We start from the raw sequence: 22805 nt of genomic DNA, 5'->3' as shown, positions 1-22805 counted from the left end.
TATTTCTTGATTTAAGTTGTTGACGTGCTGGCTGATACCCAAACAAGGGATGAGCTGGAGATGTCTCTGCCTTGGTCCTTTCACTATTGGCTGCTCCTTCCCAGCGGATGTCAGGTGGTGCAATACCAGCTAAGCAGTGTAATTTCTCCAGTGGTGTAGGGCGCAGACACCCCGTGATAATGTGGCATGTTTTTATGAGTGATGGTCACTCGTTGGCCTGATAGGTGTCTTGTGTCCACATTTGGTGTCAGTTCATCCTTTGGTTTTTGAGTTATGTCAATCCCACAAACGAACATTACATTTTTTATTTATATAGATTTATTTATTACATACATTTCTGTCCCACCCTTCTCTCCACAAGGGGACTTTGTGCTTAATACACAAAATTATTTAAAAATATTATGGATGGATAGACTCTATCAAGGAAAGCAAGATTGTTCTGAGCTTGCAAGTCTTGAGTAGGGTTGTTGAGCAGTTGGTGACTTAGAGGTCTCCCATTTTGCCATCCATTGATGTTGACTTCTGGCCATTAACAATAACAACACTGCTTCTTCTTTTTTAGCATTCAGCCCTAAGTCTTTCTGAAATTTTGTGAAAAGCAGAATGAGCTGAAGAGAGAGTTTATTAATTCCCTTTGCTGCCCCTTCTAGGGATCCGGTATTCTTCTCCTTGAAGATGACTCCATCTATGAAGGAAACTTCACCAGAGACCTGATGTTTGTTGGAAAGGTGAGCGAAGCTTTGGTACATCCAGTGCTCTTGGTGAATTTAGGATTCTAAGATGGAGTTTGTCAAAATGTATTCAGGCCTGGTGTTGTAGTTGAGATGTTCTGTGATGATGAGGATGATGGGATTCAGATTCCTGGCTCTTTTTCTGTGCCTCAGGTCTCTGGGCCTACGGCTCCTACAGACAGCACAGACAATGCAGAGTCAGACAGTGCACAGTCAATATCAACACAGTGGTTCCCAAGAGAAAGGAATTTTAACGAAGGAGATAGCGAACAGGTGGGGAGGCATTTGCCTCCTTCCCATGTTGATACTGAAAGTACTGAAAGCCTTGACAGTAACCTGACCCAGCAAGCTCGTCTTGATCTCCGGGTCAGGCGGAGTTCTCGCCTGGCCGGCAGACGAGAGGCCAGCTCGGTGAAAGGTCATCGCAATGATTTCATGTAATGTTTTCATGTTAGAAAGGTATTTAGGCTACTTGCAAACCAAGGGAAAGTGTCAGTTCAACGTAGCTTATTAGCCTGAAAGCTTCATAGAATAATCTTAGCCTGGAAAGCAGTACGCTTGAGATTCCTTGCATTGTGATTCATGGGGCAATTGTTTCATTGCTTGTACCTGGGACTCTGGTTTGAACTTTGCCAATAGGATTGTGTCTCCTGCTTTTACCTGAAGATCTTTGGAACTATATTCTGCATTTAACCTTAATCTTTGGAACTTTGCAATGCTTATTCTTTATTTTGACTTGGATTTTTTCCTCAATAAACTGTAAAACTACGGCTCTTGTGTGGTGGTGTTTGGAAGCAAGGTGAAGCTTACTCTGAGTTACAACACCTGGGGTGCTTTTTGTTGCTTCTAAATAGGGATGGAAATGATAAGCAGCTTACAAAGATAGATGAAAAATGGGTATCACGTGTGTTGGAAACTCCCACAAGGAGAGGGAATGAGAATGTCTGCAGTTCAGCAAATTCTTGGCAGAAAAGTGTTGGTTTTTTTGTGCAGAAAAGAACAATGTTGGCTGTATTTATTGAACTGGGCAGAAAGTGAGTGACATTTCATTTAAATTTTCTTTCATTAAACTTTGACAAGTCTCACAAATTTCTCAAGAGTATGGACAGAAAGAGGTTAAGATTGAAAACAATGTGGATGCCTGAAAGCAAATGGAGCAGGTTGAGTTATCTATGTTGTGTGGATGCTTTTAGGGCAAACTGACCTTCCCCAACGGCTTCACTCTGGAAGGGACCTTCACCAACAAGTCCAGCCAAGGACTCCATACCGAAGGAATCCTCAACACCTCCGGAGAAGAGCCAGATGATACAATAACCAAAATGTAAGTAGAAGGCATTCTTTGCTTCATATCTAATGCTTCTTTCCAAAGAAAAAAAGATTAGACAACTGTACAATGGCTTTTGGGGAAGGGATGTGCCTTCAAATGGGTAGCTTCTCACTCAAGCTGTTGTTGTTGGTGGACTTTATCAAATTGGTTTTGAGTTATGCTGACCTATGAACTGGAGATCTTCAATATATCCTTTTTTCTCTCCTTCAAGGAGTGGTAGAAAAAGAAATTCAGCAAACATAGGTTCATGAGAAAACTTTGCTTAAGCAGGTACATCTTAATGTGTGTGGTCCTCCAATCCTCATCCTCTTGCTTGTTTGTGAAAGATGCATGGGAAACACAGCCCCATAGAGGCCTAACCTGAGGAAGGGAAACTCTCTCTTTGTCCAGACAGCTTGGTCAGCGAGAATTCCCAGTGGAGCAAAGGTGGGAAGGTCTCTTCAGCCAATTTCTGGAGTTCGTCTCTTCTGGTGGTCAAGGAGAAACGGAGGAGTCCTTCATGGGCTTCCACATCCAGACCAGCAAGGAGCTGCGCAAGTCCCAGGAGTACCTCTACTGTGACAGGTAAGGGTTTGAGATGCACCATGAATCTGAATGTGAATCAATGAACATGATTTTTGGAACTGTTTAGAGCAATGGTCTCAAATGTTGTGTTGGACTTCCGCTCCTAGAATTTCTGAACATTGAATAAGCTAGCTAGTGTTGTACCCTGGTCAAATTCTGAGTATTTGGATAAGGAGGAAGGGGATGCTGGGAGAGACTCAGAGGGCGTAGAGGAGATTGGAAGTGGCCCTTACAGAGATGTTCCCAAGGGAATGGCGATATCTGTTCCCATGGGAACTTGCCAGAAGTGCAGGCTGAGAAAAATGGGGGAGACAAATGTTTGTTGAGTTCAAGGTGATTTGAACCAAGATGTCAGGGCATGCAATTAAGACAGAATTAGAGATAAGGAGGGGGAAGGCAGGTGCAGGAGACATGATATCATGGGAGGAATTCTGACTTTTTAAAAGTGGTTCATTCTGGTACAATCTTTGTGAGAGCAACACTGCATTCAGTTTCTTGGGGCCTATGTTCTTGGAATTCATGTATTCAAGTTTCAAGCTGTTCCTGTTTTTCCTGGCGGGAATGAGAGACAGGGCCATCTCAGTGGTGGCCTCTTGGCCAAGGGGCCACCACTGAGAAGGCCCTGTCTCTCATTCCCGCCAATAGCATCTGCGAAGGGGGCGGGACCGAGAGCAGGGCCTCTCTAGACGATCTAATGTGCCTAGATGGTTCATAGGGCGAGATGAGTTCGGACAGGTAAACTGGGCCGGAACTGTTTAGGGCTTGACCTGAATATTAGGAAAACTTGACTTGAATATTAGGAAAAAATCTTCTGCACAGTTGGAGCCAAAATCAGGAGATTCCTAGAGAAAACATTTTAATTAAATCCACCAAAGTTGACCAACATTGGTTGACCACGGCATTGTGTTGGAAGAGAGATTCTTCAAGAGGTGTTCTCTTATGTTAAAAAATAGCAGTTTTTTAAAATTTATGGTTTTTCCATTTTTATAAGGGCCAAATACCAGCAAATGTGAAGGGCTGATGGTAGGTGTAGATACAAACTCGATAGTCATATTCTGTCCATTGTTGTTCTGCAGGGAAACTGAAGAGGCTCCCAAGAACCTCCTTGAGGAACTACTTGAACACCAGGAGACAGAAGCCCTGCAAAGCTACTTGGAAGAGGTATGGTGATCAATCGTGAGAGTTGTAGTTTTCAAGGTCTTTAGGCTTTTCTGGAAAAGAATGCTGGTGCCTCACCAAACTACAAATCCCAGGATACTTTAGCATTGAGCCATGGCTGTTAAAGTGGTGTCAAATTGCACTAATTTCTCTATGTACATACACCCAAGATGTAAAAAAAGTAAATACTTAAGTGTCTTTCTTCACAGAAAAGTTCATCTCCAACACTTTGAATCATTTGAATGCCAGACCAGAGTTCTGTCAAAGTCTTGCTGGTCTGTTACTTTTCTCAATGGGTTTTCCCAATTTTTCAGAAACCTGGGAAAGAATAGTTATGATTTTTCTCTCTCCATCCCTGTTTTGTATGATAAGAAGCCTTTTTTTCTCCTTCTTCACAGGCTCTGAAGTCTTCTTTGCATCCTTTAGGGAAACTCCTGAAGGCTCTGACCTCAGCATTCCAGGCGACCTATGGCGGGATCGGAGCAAACAAGCACCTCCTGGCGATGGCGCAAGAGGAAGTCAAGCATTACGCAAAGGAAGTGTGGGAATTCTACCAGTAAGTTTATTGTATGCTGGAATGCTCTTGAAGGCAGCCGATTCCTTAGATTTAGAGATCATTAAATCATGTAGCATAGAATCATAGAATCATCGAATCAAGGAGTTGGAAGAGAGCTCCTGGGCCATCCAGTCCAACTCCATTCTGCCAAGAAGCAGGAATATTGCATTTAAATCACCCCTGACAGATGGTCATCCAGCCTCTGTTTAAAAGCTTCCAAAGAAGGAGCCTCCACCACACTCCGGGGCAGAGAGTTCCACTGCTGAACGGCTCTCACAGTCAGGAAGTTCTTCCTCATGTTCAGATGGAATCTCCTCTCTTATAGTTTGAAGCCATTGCTCCGCGTCCTAGTCTCCAAGACAGCAGAAAACAAGCTTGCTCCCTCCTCCCTGTGGCTTCTTCTCACATATTTATACATGGCTATCATATCTCCTCTCAGCCTTCTCTTCTTCAGGCTAAACATGCCCAGCTCCTTAAGCTGCTCCTCATAGGGCTTGTTCTCCAGACCCTTGATCATTTTAGTCACCCACCGCTGGCCACATTCCAGCTTAGAGTCAATGTCTCTCTTGAATTGTGGTGCCCAGAATTGGACACAATATTCCAGGTGTGGTCTAACCAAAGCAGAATAGAGGGGTAGCATTACTTCCCTAGATCTAGACACTATGCTCCTATTGATGCAGGCCAAAATCCCATTGGCCTTTTTTTGCCGCCACATCACGTTGTTGGCTCATGTTTAACTTGTTGTCCACGAGGACCCCAAGATCTTTTTCACACGTACTGCTCTCGAGCCAGGCATTGTCCCCCATTCTGTATCTTTGCATTTCGTTTTTTTCTGCCTAAGTCACTGTTGAACTTCATTTTGTTAGCTTTGGCCCATCATCTCTCTCATCAGTCAAGATCGTTTTGAATCCTGCTCCTGTCCTCTGGAGTATTGGCTATCCCTCCCAATTTGGTGTCGTCTGCAAACTTGATGATCCTGCCTTCTAACCCTTCATCTCAGTCATTAAGATTAACTTGATGTCTTGCATAATTTGGTTGATAACAAATTCTGCTATGGAGAAGCAGTTGAGCATCTACTAGTTCAAGGGTAGGAGAACTGCGTAGAGACCAGGGGAAGTGTTTGCAGGACTTTCTAGTCCTCCAGTATGATTCTACATGGTACGCTTCCAGTGAAAGCGTAATGTTACACTCCAGGACAGGAAAAGCCCTCTGACTGTAAACACTACACCGTGGATTGGAAAACAATCCTTTTATTAAAGATAATTAAAAAGCAGAAAGTAAAAAAGCACTTTAAAGAAATAGGTAAATCCAATTAGGTTTGAAGATAAGCAAGAGCAAAAATAGTCCAGGGTAAAATTCAGCAGAGTCCATAAAAGCAAAGTCCATACTAATATAATTCAGGAAAAACAGGAAACATTAATCCAAGGCATGACTAGGCATTCATACATTCCAAGAATCCAAACCATGAACAAGAAATACTTAGACAAGTGTCTTCCAAGCAAAGCTTCCATGAAACAAAGGACGGGAACTACACTTGATTCCAACGATGCTTCATCTGACTATATTTCCCATACTTGGAACTTTTTATCCCCTCATTAAGCTATTCCACACACTCAGGACGTGGTTTCGTTTTACTTGAGATCCCCTTATCTTTTTCTGTTGAAGCCTGACACAACGCCGAAGGCACTGTTCGGCCTGTCTGTTTTGACTAATTTCCTCTCGCTTATCAATTTGCTCATTAAGTCTCACAGCTGGGCCAGGTGCCTAGTTGTTTTCAAGCCCCAAATCCTGGGAACTTTCTGGTAACAATTCAGGGAGTACACTATCATCCCCACACCCTTCAGGGACATTCTCATGGGAAACTACACATTGCACAGGGGTCTCCTGGTCCTTCTCTGCATCAGTATCATTGACCAAACCATAGCCATCTTGAAATTCATTGGTATCACTTCCCACATCCAAAGCACCCTGAGCCTGAAACACAATCACAGGCTGAACTCCAACACATAACAAAGTATATGTTATACTGATGGACCTAAAGGTGTCCACAAATAGAAGTGTTTGAGGGTCTCTCTAGGTCAAGTATGGGCCAACTTCGGCCCTCCAGGCGTATTGGACTTCATCTCCCACAATTCGTAACAGCTAGTAGGCTGTTAGGAATTGTGGGAGTTGAAGTCCAATACGCCTGGAGGGCCGAAGTTGGCCCATACTTGATCTGCGTCCTCCAGGGCAATTATATGATATGCTTCCAACCCAAGTATAGTCAACATATAGGGTTCACTATTATCCATGGTTTCCAGTATTCATTGGAACGTATCCCCCATAGATACGGGGATGGTAGTGATTTTCACCTTTCCTCACAAGGTTCTTTCAGTAATCTACTTGGTTTTCTGAGACCATGGACATCATTGGGAGGGTATGTATATACTAGTGAAAAGAGGAAAAGTCACTTAGACTTGTTCCCTCTTATTGGGGAAGGGTTGAACATGGGGAAAGTGAACAGCAATTTTCTGCAGGCCAGAGGTTCAGCATAATATTCTCTGTTGATATGTTTTAGAGGCTTACGGGATCTGGCTTTGAAGGTCAACGGTCAACCATCACTTGAAGACACGGAGCAGAGGTAATGGCACATGAGGTAGATCCATTGGCTCAGGAACAAGACATCATGATGTGTGACCCTGGCCCCATGTTTGGGGTCTCTGGAATACCCCCACCCATAACTCAATCCCTTTGGAGTCCAATCTCTGTTCAATGCAGGATCTCCAACTAGAGTATCCCAGCAGAGACCTGTCCATGCTCTTTTTGGAGACATCCCGAGAAGAAGTCTCCACCACCACTCTCCCCATCAAGAAGCTGATTTTCATGTTCAATCAAAATCTGTCCTCCTGTAACCTAGAACCATATAGGTGTGGTCCTGCCACTTTGGGGTTGGCATCCACACTCTTTTCTGGGTCAACTCTTGAGATGTTTCAAGTGGACAACCACGTCTTCTTTTTGCCAAGCTGAACCACCTCAGGTCTTTCAACCTTTCCTAATGGGTGTTGCCCTCCATGCTTCTTCATTCTTGTTGCCCTTCTCTGGAACGGTACCAACTTGTCTATATCCTGCTCAAAATGAAGCTTCTAGAAGGGATGAAGGTCTACACATGGCCAGCGCAGAATGCAACTTTCCCAGAAACATGCAGTGGATTTTCTTGGCAGAAATGGGATTTGAGCCTTTGTCTCCTGTGTGTTGTAGTGAGCTACTATGAGGATCTGGGCATTGGGAGATGATTCTGTAGACCAAAATCCAATTCCCCTCTTGGCCATGGAAACCCATTGGGTGAACCTTGGGTGGGTCCCACTCTCCCAGCCTCAGAGGAAGGCAAGGGTCAACTCTTCTTCCAAAAACTCTTGCTAAAGTCAATATAAGTAAAAAATGACTTGAAGGAACATAATAGCAACCTTCTTCAGGAGGTCTTAGATATGTGCCCCAAAGATGGGGCAAGTTGTTATCTGCGTTGAGGTTGAGTCTAACTTATGGCAACCTTCTTCTATAGCAGAGGTTCTCAACCTGGGGTCCCCAGATGTTTTTCGCCTACAACTCCCAGAAATCCCAGCCAGTTTACTAGTTGTTAGGATTTCTGGGAGTTGAAGGCCAAAACCATCTGAGGACCCCAGGCTGAGAACCACTGTTCTATTGTGTTCTTGGCAAGATTTATTGAGAGAGGACTTGCTGCTGCCCGTCTCTGAGGCTGAGAGAGTGGGGCTTGTCAGAAATATTAATATTTAACTAGGTATTTTTAATTACAAAAATGTGAGTCAAGCACTGGAGGGATTAAATGGATACAATGACTCAGAAAAAGCTGCAGTTCAACATTAGCAGGTGTGTCTATAGCTTAGTAACCCTCAATGTTAAAGAAGCTTCAAGTAGGAGAAGGCCTTAGTGCTAGTTCATCTCAGTGTGAGGGAGGCCTCAGTTTGAGGTAGCCTTCAGTGTGAGAGGGGCCTCGGTGTGATAGTATTGGTACAACTCATTTGGTGCTAGAAACAATATCATACGAAAGCTGACTGGCACAAACTGGGGATCACAACCAGACACAGTGAGGACATCTGCCCTTGCGCTATGCTACTCTGCTGCTGAGTATGCATGCCCAGTGTGGAACATATCTCACCATGCTAAAACAGTAGATGTGGCTCTTAATGAGACATGCCACATTATCACGGGATGTCTGCTCCCCACACCACTGGAGAAATTACACTGCTTAGCTGGTATTGCACCACCTGACATCCGCCAGGAAGTAGCAGCCAATAGTGAAAGGACCAATGCAGTGACATGTCCAGCTCATCCCCTGTTTGGTTATCAGTCAGCACATCAATGACTTAAATCAAGACATAGTTTTCTAAGATCTACAGAGACACTCGCTGGAACATCTCAGCAAGCAAGAGTCCAAAAGTAGCAGGCTCAAACCCAGAACCTCAACCAATGGCTGATACCAAATGAGAGACTCCCCCCCCCCCCCCCCAGGCACACAGAAGACTGGGCGGCTTGGAAGACGCTGAACAGACTGCGCTCTGGCACCACGAGATGCAGAGCCAACCTCAAGAAATGGGGCCACAAAGTGGAATCCACGACATGCGAGTGTGGAGAAGAGCAAACCACTGACCACCTGCTGCAATGCAACCTGAGCCCTGCCACATGCACCATGGAGGACCTTCTTGCGGCAACACCAGAAGCACTCCAAGTGGCTAGATACTGGTCAAAGGACATTGAATCAACTACCAAACTTGCAAATGTTGTGTTTTGTTCTGTTAGAAATGTAATACAATGGACTGGTTGCCTTGACACGACAAATAAAATAAATTTGGTGCTCTGTCTTGGCTTTCCTTCCCATTTAGTGACCTGAATGGACCGGCCCTGATCCTGCCGCTCATCCTGCCGTGTTTCTACCCAGAGCTCCTGATGCTGTACATGCTTTACCACGAAAAGGAGGATGACCTTTACTGCCAGGGGATTGTCGACCTGAGTCTCTTTCCGGATGTGAAACTGCTAGAGTTCCTCGATGTCCAAAAGTATGCTATTTCAGCAAGGCAGATGGCTCTATCTCAGTGGTTCTCAACCTGGGGGTCGGGACCCCTGGGGGGGGTCACAAGGGGGTTTCAGAGGGGTCGCCAAAGACCATCCAAAAACATATTTTCTGTTGGTGATAGGGGTTCCATGTGGCCCAGTTCTATCATTGGTAGGGATCAGAATGATCTTTTATTGTAGGTGAACTATAAATCCCAGCAACTAAAACTCTCAAATGCCAAGGTCTATTTTTCCCAAACTCCACCAGTGTTCATACACATTGGGCATGTTGAGTCTTCATGGCAAGTTTGGTCCAGATCCATCATTGTTTGAGTCCACAGTGCTCTCTCGATCTAGGTGAACTACAACTCCAAAACTCAAGTTCAATGCCCACCAAGCCCTTCCAGTATTTTCTGCTGGTCACGGGAGTTCTGTGTGGCAAGATTGGTTCAATTCCATTATTGGAGTTCATAATGCTCTTTAATTGTAGGTAAATTATAAATCCCAGCAACTTCAACTCCCAAATGACAACATCAACGCCCTGCCAACCCCACCAGTATTCAAATCGGGGCATATCACGTATTTGTGCCAAATTTGGTCCAGTGAATGAAAATACATCCTGCATTAATCTATATTATGATTAATAACAGTAGCAAAATTGTAGTTGTGAAGTAGCAACAAAAACAATATCATTGTTGGTGGTCACCACAACATGAGGAACTGTATTAAGGGGTCGCAGCATTAGAAAGGTTGAGAACCACTGGTCTATCTTATATCACATGTATATGGTTGTTGTGCACCTTAAAACCGTTTCTACCTAATGATGGCCCTAAGGGGATCCAATAATGGGAATTTCTAGCACTGAGAGTCACCCATTTGGTGATTCATGGTCACCAAATGGGTTTCCATGACCAAGTGGGGATTCAAACCTAGGTATCCAGGATCTGAGACCATTGCTTAAGCCATTCAGCCATGCTGGGACCAATTTGCAATAGCTTAGAAGGTATGACAGTACTCATTCAGTAGCATCTAAATTGCTTTGTAAACACAGATTATAACATTTCTACAATTTGGATGATCAATATATATCATGCTATTCCTTGCAAGTCATAGAATCATAGAATAGAATCATAGAATCAAAGAGTTGGAAGAGACCTCATGGGCCATCCAGTCCAACCCCATTCTGCCAAGAAGCAGGAATATTGCATTCAAATCACCCCTGACAGATGGCCATCCAGCCTCTGTTTAAAAGCTTCCAAAGAAGGAGCCTCCACCACACTCCGGGGCAGAGAGTTCCACTGCTGAAGCTAGCTCTGGGAAGCTAGCAGTCTTCCCTAGAAGCACACAATTTGAATCGCAAATTGTGTACCCAAGTCACAGAATTAAATTTTTAAAATTATAATCAATCTGATATAATAACATATTTTATTATTATATTACTAGCCGCCCTCTGCCACGTGTTGCTGTGACCCACATGGGGGTTCTGTGTGGGAGGTTTGGCCCAATTCTATCGTTGGTGGGATTCAGAATGCTCTGTGATTGTAGGTGAACTATAAATCCCAGCAACTACAACTCCCAAATGTCAAGATTCTATTTTCCCCAAATTCCATCAGTGTTCACATTTGGGCATATTGAGTCTTCATGTAGAGTTTGGTCCAGATCCATCATTGCTTGAGTCCACAGTGATCTCTGGATGCAGGTGAACTACAATTCCCAAACTCAAGGTCAATCAATGCCCACCAAACCCTTCCAGTATTTTCTGTTGGTCACGGGAGAACTGTGTGCCAAGTTTGGTTCAATTCCATCATTGGTGGGGTTCAGAATGCTCTTTGATTGTAGGTGAACTATAAATCCCAGCAACTACAACTCCCAAACGTCAAAATTCTATTTTCCCCGAATTCCACCAGTGTTCACATTTGGGCATATTGAGTATTCTTGTAGAGTTTGGTCCAGATCCATCATTGCTTGAGTCCACAGTGATCTCTGGATGTAGGTGAACTACAACTCCAAATCCAAAGGACACTGCCCACCAAATACTTCCAGTATTTTCTGTTGGTCACGGGAGAACTGTGTGCCAAGTTTGGTTCAATTCCATCGTTGGTGGAGTTCAGAATATTCTTTGATTGTAGGTGAACTATAAATCCCAGCAACTACAACTCCCAAATGACAAAATCATTTTTCAGAGTGAAGGACATACATTGGGTTGTTAGGTGTCTTGTGTCCAAATTTGGTGTCAATTCCTCCAGTGGTTTTTGAGTTCTGTTAATCCCACAAACTAACATTACATTTTTATTTATATAGATAATAATATGAGAATAAAAGGTCTAAAAACCCAATCTTTAGTGAGCTGGGTGTGTTTAGCCCAGCGAAGAGGGGACATATTGTTGTGTGCCTTCAAGCCATTTCTGACTTTTGACACATTGTAGTTTGGCAAGACACTCACTCTCTTTGACATAAGACCTTGTAAAACTACAACTCCCATGACTGTGTAGCATTGTGTCATGGCATTTAATATGGTGCCAAACTGCATTCATTCTACAGTGTAAATGCACCCTAAGTGTGAATATATTCTTTTCCATTTCTTTGGAAAAACTTTACTCTCCTCCTTCTTTGTTTCAGACACTTTTGGCCCCTGAAAGATCTCACACTGACAACTAACCAGGTGAGTTACAGTCATTTCTTACTGCGAGTCATGTTGACATAATGGTGGCACAATGGGTTAAACTCTTGTGCTGGAAGGACTGCTGACCAAAAGGTCGGCGGTTCGAATCTGGGGAGCGGGATGAGCTCCCTCTGTCAGCTCCAGCTCCCCATGTGCAGATGACACCAAATTGGGAGGGATAGCCAACACTCCAGAGGACAGGAGCAGGATTCAAAACGATCTTGACAGATTAGAGAAATGATGGGCCAAAACTAACAAAATGAAGTTCAACAGTGACAAATGCAAGATACTCCACTTTGGCAGGAAAAACGAAATGCAAAGATACAGAATGGGGGACGATGCCTGGCTCGAGAGCAGTAGGTGTGAAAAAGATCTTGGAGTCCCTATCGACAACAAGTTAAACATGACCCAACAATGTGATGTGGTGGCAAAAAAAGCCAATGGGATTTTGGCCTGCATCAATAGGAGCATAGTGTCTAGATCTAGGGAAGTCATGCTCCCCATGCTCTATTCTGCTCAGGTTAGACCACACCTGGAATATTGTGTCCAATTCTGGGCACCACAATTCAAGAGAGATATTGACAAGCTGGAATGTGTCCAGAGGAGGGCGACTCAAATGATCAAGGGTCTGGAGAACAAGCCCTATGAGGAGCGGCTTAAGGAGCTGGGCATGTTTAGCCTGAAGAAGAGAAGGCTGAGAGGAGATATGATGGCCATGTATAAATATGTGAGAGGAAGCCACAGGGAGGAGGGAGCAAGCTTGTTTTCTGCTTCCCTGGAGACTAGGACGCAAAATAATGACTTCAAACTATAAGAGAGGAGATTCCATCTGAAGAACTTCCTGACTGTGAGAGCCGTTCAGCAGTGGAACTCTCTGCCCCGGAGTGTGGTGGAGGCTCCTTCTTTGGAAGCTTTTAACGGGCTGGATGGCCATCTGTCAGGGGTGATTTGAATGCAATATTCCTGCTTCTTGGCAGAATGGGGTTGGACTGGATGGCCCAAGAGGTCTCTTCCAACTCTTTGATTCTATGATTCTATGATTCTGTGTGGGAACATGAGAAAAGCTTCTCAGGATGGTAAAACATCCGGGCATCCCTTGGGAAATATCCTCACAGATGGCCAATTCTCTCACACCAGAAGCAACTTGCAGTTTCTCAAGTCGCTCCTGACACGAAAAAATAATCGACATAATTGTTAGAATCAAATAATGCTGTTTCAGATTTTCACTGATGCTATTTTTGAAGACTGCAGAAGGAAACAGCTAGGAACAGTCTTTTTAAAGTGTATGTCAAATTGTGTATACTGGATTAACATTTGTTGTTGGCTTTATTTACCTTTTAGAGACGCTCCCTTATCAAAGACCGGTGCTTCCTTTCCGCAACTGAATGTCTACAGAAATTGATGTAAGTCTGTGGTATCTCTAGCAGATGGAAATACTTTCCCAGTTGCTTTTAATCCTTTCTTTGTTAAGATGAACACAAATGGAATAGTGCTTTCGCCTCCTTTCCTGTACAACTACTTTCCAAGGTTGGCTGGATGGAGAAATATTGACTCCCTGGGATAATGCAAGGCTTGGAGGACCATCATCTTCAGACTACGATGGATTGCCTAAGTAAGTAAGCATGGCTTTACAGAAACCCCAATCCTTCTCTTTGCAGCACTACTGTTGACCCACGGGAGAAGCTGGACATTCTCCAAAAGACGTACGAGGAGATTGAAAAGACCACCAACCGAGTTCTGGAGAGAGAATATAGCCTAACGATGGACGATCTCTTGCCAATGCTGATGTATGTCGTGACGCGGGCAAGGTAGGCTCCCAGCCTCTCTTTCTGCATTCTTTGGGATGATGGATATAGGAACGATTTGGCTTCCTGGCCCATACTTTCATAAGTTTAGAGTTGCCAAGTCAGGACTGTTGCTGGTTCTGATGTATCCAAAAACGATACCTAGCAATGATCCAACATCTAAAGATGATGGCATGAAACGTGAAACATTAAGCATCAACTACAGTAGTAAGTCGTTCGAATCAAGCACACTAAATCTACCAAATAAAGGAAGCATATCTAAATACAGTTCCATTTCAAGACACCCTGAGATTCCTCTTTTGCCCTGAGAACCAGCGTAGTCGTTCAGTGCCCTGTGAAGCTTTTGTAAATTCTGTTGATTCTATGCATCTTGCTACTTGATTTTGGCTATGATATCTGCATGATGAGCCAGCAATGGTGCAAGTCAGAGAATCATAGAATCATAGAATCAAAGAGTTGGAAGAGACCTCATGGGCCAACTAGAAAAAAACTGAGGGAATACCTCTCTAAGAACCTTTAGGTCCTTTAGTGAGATTCTAGGGTCAACTTCTAAGTCCTCCAGGCTGACTATATGGGAAGTTGCGGGACGATGTAGTTGATCTTTAAGGTTCACAAGAGTATTATGTCGTAACAAAATGGCCTTGTCTTCTCCTTCTAGCATACAGCATCTAGGAGCAGAGATCCACTTGATCAGAGATCTGATGGATCCAGCCAACGAAGGGGGCAAGCATGATTTCCTGCTTACCGCACTGGAGGTGAGAAGCTAGAAGATGCATGATGATTGTTGTGATCAGAAAATAGGCAAATTGTGTGTTTCGTTTCAGAGAGTGCATCTAAATCAGGCATGGGCAAACGGGCCCTTCAGATGTTTTGGACTTCAACTCCCACCATTCCTAACAGCCTCAGTCCCTTTCCTTTTCCCCCTCGGCAGCCTCAGTCCCTTTCCTTTTCCCTCTTGGCAGCCTCAGTCCCTTTCCTTTTCCCTCTTGGCAGCCTCAGTCCCTTTCCTTTCCCCTCTCAACAGCCTCAGTCCCTTTCATTTCCCCTCTCAACAGCCTCAGTCCCTTTCCTTTCCCCTCTCAACAGCCTCAATCCCTTTCCTTTCCCCTCTCAACAGCCTCAATCCCTTTCCTTTTCCCTCACAACATGCTGGTCGCTTCTGTGGCGAGAGAATCAGCCGTCTACGAAGACGTTGCCCAGGGGATGCCCGGATGTCTTGCAATCCTGCGAGGAGGCTTCTCTCATGTCCCCTTAACAAGCTACCAAACTCACAAATTGTGTATTTTTCTGTTTGTTTGCTTTGTTCTGTTAGAAATGTAATATAATGGACTGGTTGCTCTGACACGAGAAATAAATCCCTCACAACAGTTTCAGGCCCTTTCCTTTCCCCCCTCAACATCCTCAGTCCATTTCCCTTTCACCCTCAACGGCCTCAGTCCCTTTCCTTTCCCCTCTCTGCAGCCTCAGTCCCTTTCCTTTTCCCCCTCGGCAGCCTCAGTCCCTTTCCTTTCCCCTCTCTGCAGCCTCAGTCCCTTTCCTTTTCCCTCTCAACAGCCTCAGTCCCTTTCCTTTCCCCTCTCAACAGCCTCAGTCCCTTTCCTTTCCCCTCTCAACAGCCTCGGTCCCTTTCCTTTTCCCTCTTGGCAGCCTCAGTCCCTTTCCTTTCCCCTCTCTGCAGCCTCAGTCCCTTTCCTTTTCCCTCTCAACAGCCTCAGTCCCTTTCCTTTCCCCTCTCAACAGCCTCAGTCCCTTTCCTTTCCCCTCTCAACAGCCTCAGTCCCTTTCCTTTTCCCTCTTGGCAGCCTCAGTCCCTTTCCTTTCCCCCCTCAACATCCTCAGTCCATTTCCCTTTCACCCTCAACGGCCTCAGTCCCTTTCCTTTCCCCTCTCTGCAGCCTCAGTCCCTTTCCTTTTCCCCCTCGGCAGCCTCAGTCCCTTTCCTTTCCCCTCTCTGCAGCCTCAGTCCCTTTCCTTTTCCCTCTTGGCAGCCTCAGTCCCTTTCCTTTCCCCTCTCAACAGCCTCAGTCCCTTTCCTTTTCCCCCTCGGCAGCCTCAGTCCCTTTCCTTTCCCCTCTCTGCAGCCTCAGTCCCTTTCCTTTCCCCTCTCTGCAGCCTCAGTCCCTTTCCTTTCCCCTCTCAACAGCCTCAGTCCCTTTCCCCTCTCAACAGCCTCAGTCCCTTTCCTTTTCCCTCTTGGCAGCCTCAGTCCCTTTCCTTTCCCCTCTCTGCAGCCTCAGTCCCTTTCCTTTTCCCTCTTGGCAGCCTCAGTCCCTTTCCTTTCCCCTCTCAACAGCCTCAGTCCCTTTCCTTTCCCCTCTCAACAGCCTCAGTCCCTTTCCTTTTCCCTCTTGGCAGCCTCAGTCCCTTTCCTTTCCCCTCTCAACAGCCTCAGTCCCTTTCCTTTCCCCTCTCAACAGCCTCAATCCCTTCCCTTTTCCCTCACAACATGCTGGTCGCTTCTGTGGCGAGAGAATCAGCCGTCTACGAAGACGTTGCCCAGGGGATGCCCGGATGTCTTGCAATCCTGCGAGGAGGCTTCTCTCATGTCCCCTTAACAAGCTACCAAACTCACAAATTGTGTATTTTTCTGTTTGTTTGCTTTGTTCTGTTAGAAATGTAATATAATGGACTGGTTGCTCTGACACGAGAAATAAATCCCTCACAACAGTTTCAGGCCCTTTCCTTTCCCCCCTCAACATCCTCAGTCCATTTCCCTTTCACCCTCAACGGCCTCAGTCCCTTTCCTTTCCCCTCTCTGCAGCCTCAGTCCCTTTCCTTTTCCCCCTCGGCAGCCTCAGTCCCTTTCCTTTCCCCTCTCTGCAGCCTCAGTCCCTTTCCTTTTCCCTCTCAACAGCCTCAGTCCCTTTCCTTTCCCCTCTCAACAGCCTCAGTCCCTTTCCTTTCCCCTCTCAACAGCCTCGGTCCCTTTCCTTTTCCCTCTTGGCAGCCTCAGTCCCTTTCCTTTCCCCTCTCTGCAGCCTCAGTCCCTTTCCTTTTCCCTCTCAACAGCCTCAGTCCCTTTCCTTTCCCCTCTCAACAGCCTCAGTCCCTTTCCTTTCCCCTCTCAACAGCCTCAGTCCCTTTCCTTTTCCCTCTTGGCAGCCTCAGTCCCTTTCCTTTCCCCCCTCAACATCCTCAGTCCATTTCCCTTTCACCCTCAACGGCCTCAGTCCCTTTCCTTTCCCCTCTCTGCAGCCTCAGTCCCTTTCCTTTTCCCCCTCGGCAGCCTCAGTCCCTTTCCTTTCCCCTCTCTGCAGCCTCAGTCCCTTTCCTTTTCCCTCTTGGCAGCCTCAGTCCCTTTCCTTTCCCCTCTCAACAGCCTCAGTCCCTTTCCTTTTCCCCCTCGGCAGCCTCAGTCCCTTTCCTTTCCCCTCTCTGCAGCCTCAGTCCCTTTCCTTTCCCCTCTCTGCAGCCTCAGTCCCTTTCCTTTCCCCTCTCAACAGCCTCAGTCCCTTTCCCCTCTCAACAGCCTCAGTCCCTTTCCTTTTCCCTCTTGGCAGCCTCAGTCCCTTTCCTTTCCCCTCTCTGCAGCCTCAGTCCCTTTCCTTTTCCCTCTTGGCAGCCTCAGTCCCTTTCCTTTCCCCTCTCAACAGCCTCAGTCCCTTTCCTTTCCCCTCTCAACAGCCTCAGTCCCTTTCCTTTTCCCTCTTGGCAGCCTCAGTCCCTTTCCTTTCCCCTCTCAACAGCCTCAGTCCCTTTCCTTTCCCCTCTCAACAGCCTCAATCCCTTTCCTTTTCCCTCACAACATGCTGGTCGCTTCTGTGGCGAGAGAATCAGCCGTCTACGAAGACGTTGCCCAGGGGATGCCCGGATGTCTTGCAATCCTGCGAGGAGGCTTCTCTCATGTCCCCTTAACAAGCTACCAAACTCACAAATTGTGTATTTTTCTGTTTGTTTGCTTTGTTCTGTTAGAAATGTAATATAATGGACTGGTTGCTCTGACACGAGAAATAAATCCCTCACAACAGTTTCAGGCCCTTTCCTTTCCCCCCTCAACATCCTCAGTCCATTTCCCTTTCACCCTCAACGGCCTCAGTCCCTTTCCTTTCCCCTCTCTGCAGCCTCAGTCCCTTTCCTTTTCCCCCTCGGCAGCCTCAGTCCCTTTCCTTTCCCCTCTCTGCAGCCTCAGTCCCTTTCCTTTTCCCTCTTGGCAGCCTCAGTCCCTTTCCTTTCCCCTCTCAACAGCCTCAGTCCCTTTCCTTTCCCCTCTCAACAGCCTCAGTCCCTTTCCTTTCCCCTCTCAACAGCCTCAGTCCCTTTCCTTTTCCCCCTCGGCAGCCTCAGTCCCTTTCCTTTCCCCTCTCTGCAGCCTCAGTCCCTTTCCTTTTCCCTCTTGGCAGCCTCAGTCCCTTTCCTTTCCCCTCTCAACAGCCTCAGTCCCTTTCCTTTCCCCTCTCAACAGCCTCAGTCCCTTTCCTTTCCCCTCTCAACAGCCTCAGTCCCTTTCCTTTCCCCTCTCTGCAGCCTCAGTCCCTTTCCTTTCCCCTCTCAACAGCCTCAGTCCTTTTCCTTTCCCCTCTCAACAGTCTCAGTCCCTTTCCTTTCCCCTCTCAACAGCCTCAGTCCCTTTCCTTTCCCCTCTCTGCAGCCTCAGTCCCTTTCCTTTCCCCTCTCTGCAGCCTCAGTCCCTTTCCTTTCCCCTCTCAACAGCCTCAGTCCCTTTCCTTTCCCCTCTCTGCAGCCTCAGTCCCTTTCCTTTCCCCTCTCAACAGCCTCAGTCCCTTTCCTTTCCCCTCTCAACAGCCTCAGTCCCTTTCCTTTCCCCTCTCTGCAGCCTCAGTCCCTTTCCTTTCCCCTCTCAACAGCCTCAGTCCTTTTCCTTTCCCCTCTCAACAGCCTCAGTCCCTTTCCTTTCCCCTCTCAACAGCCTCAGTCCCTTTCCTTTCCCCTCTCTGCAGCCTCAGTCCCTTTCCTTTCCCCTCTCAACAGCCTCAGTCCTTTTCCTTTCCCCTCTCAACAGCCTCAGTCCCTTTCCTTTCCCCTCTCAACAGCCTCAGTCCCTTTCCTTTCCCCTCTCAACAGCCTCAGTCCCTTTCCTTTCCCCTCTCTGCAGCCTCAGTCCCTTTCCTTTTCCCTCTTGGCAGCCTCAGTCCCTTTCCTTTCCCCTCTCAACAGCCTCAGTCCCTTTCCTTTCCCCTCTCAACAGCCTCAGTCCCTTTCCTTTCCCCTCTCAACAGCCTCAGTCCCTTTCCTTTCCCCTCTCAACAGCCTCAGTCCCTTTCCTTTCCCCTCTCAACAGCCTCAGTCCCTTTCCTTTCCCCTCTCTGCAGCCTCAGTCCCTTTCCTTTTCTCTCTCAACAGCCTCAGTCCCTTTCCTTTCCCCTCTCAACAGCCTCAGTCCCTTTCCTTTCCCCTCTCAACAGCCTCAATCCCTTTCCTTTCCCCTCTCAACAGCCTCAATCCCTTTCCTTTTCCCTCACAACATGCTGGTCGCTTCTGTGGCGAGAGAATCAGCCGTCTACGAAGACGTTGCCCAGGGGATGCCCGGATGTCTTGCAATCCTGCGAGGAGGCTTCGCTCATGTCCCCTTAACAAGCTACCAAACTCACAAATTGTGTATTTTTCTGTTTGTTTGCTTTGTTCTGTTAGAAATGTAATATAATGGACTGGTTGCTCTGACACGAGAAATAAATCCCTCACAACAGTTTCAGGCCCTTTCCTTTCCCCCCTCAACATCCTCAGTCCATTTCCCTTTCACCCTCAACGGCCTCAGTCCCTTTCCTTTCCCCTCTCTGCAGCCTCAGGCCCTTTCCTTTTCCCCCTCGGCAGCCTCAGTCCCTTTCCTTTCCCCTCTCTGCAGCCTCAGTCCCTTTCCTTTTCCCTCTTGGCAGCCTCAGTCCCTTTCCTTTCCCCTCTCAACAGCCTCAGTCCCTTTCCTTTCCCCTCTCAACAGCCTCAGTCCCTTTCCTTTCCCCTCTCAACAGCCTCAGTCCCTTTCCTTTTCCCCCTCGGCAGCCTCAGTCCCTTTCCTTTCCCCTCTCTGCAGCCTCAGTCCCTTTCCTTTTCCCTCTTGGCAGCCTCAGTCCCTTTCCTTTCCCCTCTCAACAGCCTCAGTCCCTTTCCTTTCCCCTCTCAACAGCCTCAGTCCCTTTCCTTTCCCCTCTCAACAGCCTCAGTCCCTTTCCTTTCCCCTCTCTGCAGCCTCAGTCCCTTTCCTTTCCCCTCTCTGCAGCCTCAGTCCCTTTCCTTTTCTCTCTCAACAGCCTCAGTCCCTTTCCTTTCCCCTCTCAACAGCCTCAGTCCCTTTCCTTTCCCCTCTCAACAGCCTCAGTCCCTTTCCTTTCCCCTCTCAACAGCCTCAGTCCCTTTCCTTTCCCCTCTCAACAGCCTCAGTCCCTTTCCTTTCCCCTCTCAACAGCCTCAGTCCTTTTCCTTTCCCCTCTCAACAGCCTCAGTCCCTTTCCTTTCCCCTCTCAACAGCCTCAGTCCCTTTCCTTTTCCCCCTCGGCAGCCTCAGTCCCTTTCCTTTCCCCTCTCAGTAGCCTCAGTCCCTCTCCTTTTCCCTCTCAACAGCCTCAGTCCCTTTCCTTTTCCCTCTTGGCAGCCTCAGGCCCTTTCCTTTTCCCCTCAACATATATTAGACATGGGCAAACCTTGGCCCTCCAGGTGTTTTGGACTCCAACTCCCACCATTCCTACCAGCCTACTGGCTGTTAGGAATGGTGGGAGTTGAAGTCCAAAACACCTGGAGGGCCCAAGTTTGCCCATGCCTGATCTAAATGATAATGCGAATGCAGTTTGGTGCAGTTTGATGATGAAATCCTGCTAGTTTTAGTTTTGCAAAATTTCAAACCTTCTTGGCCAAGGAGTGCTGGTGCCTCTCCAAACTAAACACTCATAGTTGGTCTAAATTGATCTTGAAATTGTTTTATTTATTTGAATATTGTTTTTAGCATTCTCATGGGTGCTCTACTTAACCGTACACTCTTTCCTCTTCCTCCTCGTGCTTTTCCATCGCCAGTCCTGCTACGAACTGATCCAGAAGGAATTCAGACTCCACCAGAACTGGGAGGCCTTGCAATCTTCCTGAAGAAGTCACACTGCAATTGCCCGTATCCTCGCTCAATTCCGCCAGCCCCGGAGCTGGAGGTTTCCGTTAACAAGAAGGACCTTGCCTTGTTGCTGCTGTTTGTATTGGTCTTTCCTATGGGAAGCTCGCTTGGTTTTTAATTCCACGATTTCTTTGAAATTGACGTGATGGGATGGACACAAAGGGACTCGGTTGTGTGCAGTAGTCCATTTCTGTATCTCACGGCTTTGCCAAAGCATCTTTTCCTTTCCAAAAAGGGAACATACCATTTAATACTTGGGAGAGGAGTAACTTGAGCTCTGCAGTAGTTTCCTGCAACTGACACCAGAAGCAGTCGCTCTGATTTTAATCCAGTGCATAGAATACCATTTTTATTTCCAATTCTGCTCTCCGCAGTTTGCCATTAGCTTCCCCCATTGTTTTGATTTCCTTAGATTATACTTGCAGCATGGCTTGAAGATAAGTTGATTTAATTACATTATGTCAAGTTTTTGATGATATTGGTGAAGATTTTTCTTCTCATGTAACCCAAGTTGTCATCTCAGGCCTAAACCCTATTGGTCCGACTCCAAACTTGGGTAGACTTACTGGAACAATGGCAACACAGTCATCCAACGCAATGCAAGCTGTATTGTCAAAGGCTTTCATGGCCAGAATCACTAGTCTGTTGTGAGTTTTCTGGGCTGTATGGCCACGTTCCAGAAGCATTCTCTCCTGATGTTTCAACTACATCTATGACAGGCATCCTCAAAGTTTGTGAGGTGTGTGAGACCTCACAACCTCTGAGGATGCCTGCCATAGATGCAGGTGAAACGTCAGGAGAGAATGCTTCTGCAACGTGGCCATCCAGCCCAGAAAACTCACAATAAACACAATGGATCTGGGTTGTTGTAGGATTTTTTGGGCTATATGGCCATGTTCTAGAGGCATTCTCTCCTGACATTTCACCTACATCTATGACAGGCATCCTCAAAGGTTGTGAGGTGTGTGAGACCTCACAACCTCTGAGGATGCCTGCCATAGGTGCAGGTGAAACATCAGAAGAGAATGCTTCTGGAACGTGGCCATACAGCCCAGAAAACTCACAATAAACACAATTAAACTGTATTGTTGTAGGTTTTTTTCAGGCTATATGGCCATGTTCTAGAGGCATTCTCTCCTGTCGTTTCACCTGCATCTATGGCAAGCATCCTCAGAGGTAGTGAGGTTTCTTCCCTGACATTTCGCCTACATCTATGGCAGGTATCCTCAAAGGTTGTGAGGTCTGTGAGACCTCACTACCTCTGAGGATGCTTGCCATAGGTGCAGGCGAAACGTTAGGAGATAATGCCTCTAGAGCATGGCCATATAGCCTGAAAAAACCTACAACAATCCAGTGATTCTGGCCATGAAAGCCTTCGACAATACACTAAACCCAACGAAAGTTCTCTTGCTTCATTGGGTTTACTTTACTTAGGAATAACCATTGTATTCAAGCCTGAACATTTTAATGTATATCTTTGCTGTTGACAAACTTACTCTGCCTAGATTGAAATCCACTTGTTTCAGAATATCGGCTCCTTGACTGACATGAGTACAATGCCAACTCAATTAATGCCATAGCCACATTCACAAGGCAGGCTCACCTTTGACAAACACATGCACTTCTGTATTGTTGAAGGCTTTCATGGCCGGAATCACTGAGTTGTAGGCTTTTTCAGGCTGTATGGCCATGGTCTAGAGGCATTCTCTCCTGACGTTTCGCCTGCATCTATGGCAAGCATCCTCAGAGGTAGTGAGGTCTATTGGAACTAGGAAAAAGGGGTTTATATATTGGTGGAATGACCAGGGTGAGACAAAGGACTCTTGTCTGCTGGAGCTAGGTGTGAATGTTTCAACTGACCACCTTGATTAGTATACAATGGGCTGACTGTGCCTGGAGCAAACT

General features: G+C 46.5%; 1 protein-coding gene across 3 annotated transcripts in view; it reads left to right on the top strand.

The window, feature by feature from the left end:
• ALS2CL (ALS2 C-terminal like) overlaps positions 1-21589 on the top strand; it is a 103857-nt gene extending 82268 nt beyond the window's left edge. For all 3 annotated transcript variants that reach the window (XM_067470405.1, XM_067470406.1, XM_067470407.1), the window contains exons 15-26: positions 651-728; positions 1925-2052; positions 2449-2622; positions 3699-3783; positions 4179-4336; positions 6894-6956; positions 9214-9387; positions 12002-12044; positions 13386-13447; positions 13703-13852; positions 14508-14604; positions 20810-21589. In XM_067470405.1, coding sequence (XP_067326506.1) covers positions 651-728; positions 1925-2052; positions 2449-2622; positions 3699-3783; positions 4179-4336; positions 6894-6956; positions 9214-9387; positions 12002-12044; positions 13386-13447; positions 13703-13852; positions 14508-14604; positions 20810-20878 — 1281 coding nt within the window. In that variant the 3' untranslated portion in view covers positions 20879-21589. The remainder of the gene's footprint in view (positions 1-650; positions 729-1924; positions 2053-2448; positions 2623-3698; positions 3784-4178; positions 4337-6893; positions 6957-9213; positions 9388-12001; positions 12045-13385; positions 13448-13702; positions 13853-14507; positions 14605-20809) is intronic.
• Positions 21590-22805: the final 1216 nt, after the last annotated feature.

This window comes from Anolis sagrei, chromosome 6 (genome assembly GCF_037176765.1).
Source record: "Anolis sagrei isolate rAnoSag1 chromosome 6, rAnoSag1.mat, whole genome shotgun sequence".
NCBI lineage: Eukaryota > Metazoa > Chordata > Lepidosauria > Squamata > Dactyloidae > Anolis > Anolis sagrei.
Note: the sequence above shows the minus strand (reverse complement) of the source record. Positions and strands in the feature narration are given on the sequence as shown.